The following is a 2,925-nucleotide window of genomic DNA, read 5'->3' as shown; positions in this document are numbered from 1 at the left end:
CCCATTAACCTATATTTACTTTGTTACCTTAACCTCTCTTTCTAGTATTCACATTAATTATTTCCTCTTTCCTCATCCTCTTCCCCTGGGACTTCACCCTGGCGTGGAGTACACATCCTCAACACACACTGAAAGTAATGGGAGAATGGGGAGCATAGCATATGGTAGTCTGCAGGCTCTGGTAAATCTGCTTTCTTTGCTTTATTGAAACTTTTATAGAGTCGAAGCAAAAATCTGAAATTTCTCATAAAGAGCAGGAGGCTCTAACCAAATTAATATGCACAGAAATGTTTTCATGGATTCTTCATGTGGTTTTTCCTTTTTAATTTCATTGAAAACAGTTTTCTTTTTGGACTAAAACACATATCCTCACTGTGACGGAAACTCCAGCACGACAGTCTGAGCTAGGGAAGAGAACTAGAAAATGAAATGTGAAAACAGGACGTGAAGAGGGTTAAACAAGCCAGAAGAGTTTCCATGCCAAAGACAAGGGGAAAGTGAATATTAAAATGAAAAAAAGTTCATTCTCTCAAAGCACATACTGTATCTCCTGTGTGTTTTCCAGATTGAGGGAAAAGTTGAGATTTACCGATATTGTTGAGATTTACCAATATGCTAGTATATGGATCCACCATGAGTTTAAGGTTGTGTATTGTCATAATTGATTACTGTCACAAAAATACAAAAAGGAGGAAATGTGGTAAAAGAACTAGAAAACAGAAAGAAAATGTCTGAAGCCTCCAGGAGGGAAAATCTTGAAAAACAGAAAATGATGAAAGAAAAATTCTCCAATCCAATATTTAAATCAGAGACGTGATAGAAAGACTCAGCAGCCTACAGAGGACCCTGAACCAATTGCAAGCTCAAGCTTCTACACAAAGAAAAGGAGTGGAAGACCTCATCATGACCATCTGGTATTTGCTGCACATTTGCCTCGTACTGCTCTTCTCCACTGAAATCTCATCTCAGCACTGTACCATGCTTCACTTTCAGCAGAACAAAGTGAACCAAGAGAGCTTAGAGCTGCTGAAGAAAATGAGCGGAAATTTCCCCTCACAATGTATGAACGATTGGACTGCTTTCCAACCCACCCTGGATGTTGTCAAACTCTCACAGTACCAGACGGAGAATGCCACGGTGGTGATCCAAGAGATCCTCCACGAGATCTTCACCATCTTTACCAAAAACCTCACCCAAAGTGCCTGGGATGGGAGTTCCATTGTCAGGTTCCAAAATGGACTTTACCAGCAAATTCAGAGGCTACAGGCATGTATGAGAGCACAGACGGAGAAGGAATTACCCAACCCAGAAAGTCAGGACATCCAGCTCACCAGTCGGACAGTAAAAAAATACTTTCAGGGAATAGACGCTTTCCTGATAGAAAAACAGTACAGCCTGTGTGCCTGGGAGATCATTCGCATGGAAATACCCAGATGTTTTATACTTCTTGACAAGCTCACTAGAAGACTTAAATACTAAGGTACAGTATAATACTTTACCCTACAGGAAAGGAATTCACCTTACCGTCAATTATACAGCTGAAAAGAGATCTGGATATTTTATAACTCTGATCATATAGGGCCTGATCCTTCTTGTACAGGATCAGTGGCCAATTGCAACTGATTTCCATGGCAGCCACTTTAGGCTCTTCCAGTCCTGTGCTGAAAATGGATTTCCAATTAGATGGATTTTTTTTCCTGTGTTTCTACTAGTATTCATGTTTGCGCATCTTCTAAATCTTCCTTATATCAGGTGCTGTTCTGCATTAGGAGGTTGGCAGACCATGCAAGAAAGTGTACATATCTAGAATCTTTAGCCACCTCACCTGCCCTTTGGTCATCAAATAATGATACTTCCACTTCCCCACTCCCAAGTACTCTGACATCTACATATGTAGTGTATTTCTCGCATTATCATCATTGCTATTAATTAATCTGTCCTCATGAGAACTATTTCTTGTATTTCAATGCCTGAGAAACTTCTTAGAAACATCTATACAAAAAGACTTGCATGATAATTATGTGTAGAAAAGATATTTCCATTTAATTTATTGAGATATAGACAATGGAGATTACATTGTTTCCCTTTGTGTTTCAATCCGTTCTCATTTCATTCCAGATCAGAGAGCTGCTACGACTGAGGTTAAAACATCTGGATGAAATTGTACCCAATAGTGGAATCCCTCCTCTCTGCTGATTCTTCCCACAGTGACCTCTAAGACTCCATAATGCTTGACCTTGTATTGTGCAATTCACTCACTCTCTTATGTAACTGTAATTGCACATATTACATTTTATGTGATAATATTCTGTGGATTTCCTTTGGACCTAAACATTATTGACATTATGTCAATCATTTTTATATTTATATATTGATGTGGTTCTAATCTCTGAACTGTAACATGCAATAGAACAACAGCGTAACAGCATAACAAATGTGAACCAGAACAACTTCCCGAGAAAAAAGGTGTGGATAATTGTCCTATAATGTCAGAATGAAGAAAGAGATTTCAAGCGTCCTCAAGAGGTCCTGAAGCCCCAAGTGTCCCTGAAAGACAATGCCCAGGTGTGTATCCAGAAAATTTCCAACACATTTCCTCTTGCTCTTACAAAAAAGTCTTCCAAGCTACCTGAGGCGGGAGTTCCATTCCAAGATTCCAGCATAGACTCCTCCGCAAACCGTGTAGCTGGAGACATCTTGGTTGCAATGATGGCAAATGGGACTCTCTTACCAGGAAGAAAGGACCAGAAAGAGCTTGCCAGGATGAAAGTGAAGAGCTACCAATTATTTCCTAAAAGACAAGCACTTCAGCCTCACTCCTGTCAAGAGAATCTAATTCATATAAAGAAGTTTTCAATTATAGGACAAACTCCCCAAAATGAAAAGTTAAAATACACACCTGTGTAGAAGTACTATCTGAAATTA

At 39.3% G+C, this 2,925-nt stretch overlaps 1 protein-coding gene across 1 annotated transcript; it reads left to right on the top strand.

Moving 5' to 3' along the window:
* Positions 1 to 903: 903 nt before the first annotated feature.
* Positions 904 to 1,479, top strand: LOC137158451 (interferon beta-like). The gene has a single exon (XM_067556199.1). It carries the CDS (start codon positions 904 to 906, stop codon positions 1,477 to 1,479), a length of 576 nt encoding a protein of 191 aa, XP_067412300.1.
* The last annotated feature ends 1,446 nt before the right edge of the window (positions 1,480 to 2,925 follow it).

This window comes from Emydura macquarii, unplaced genomic scaffold (assembly GCF_026122565.2).
Source record: "Emydura macquarii macquarii isolate MOO-44397 ecotype Brisbane River unplaced genomic scaffold, CSIRO-AGI_Emac_v2 contig_1690, whole genome shotgun sequence".
Lineage (NCBI taxonomy): Eukaryota > Metazoa > Chordata > Testudines > Chelidae > Emydura > Emydura macquarii.
This window is presented reverse-complemented; position numbering and strand designations above follow the sequence as displayed.

Coding starts and splice junctions, on each gene's coding strand:
- LOC137158451 (XM_067556199.1), top strand. CDS start 904: ATGACCATCTGGTATTTGCTGCACATTTGCCTCGTACTGCTCTTCTCC.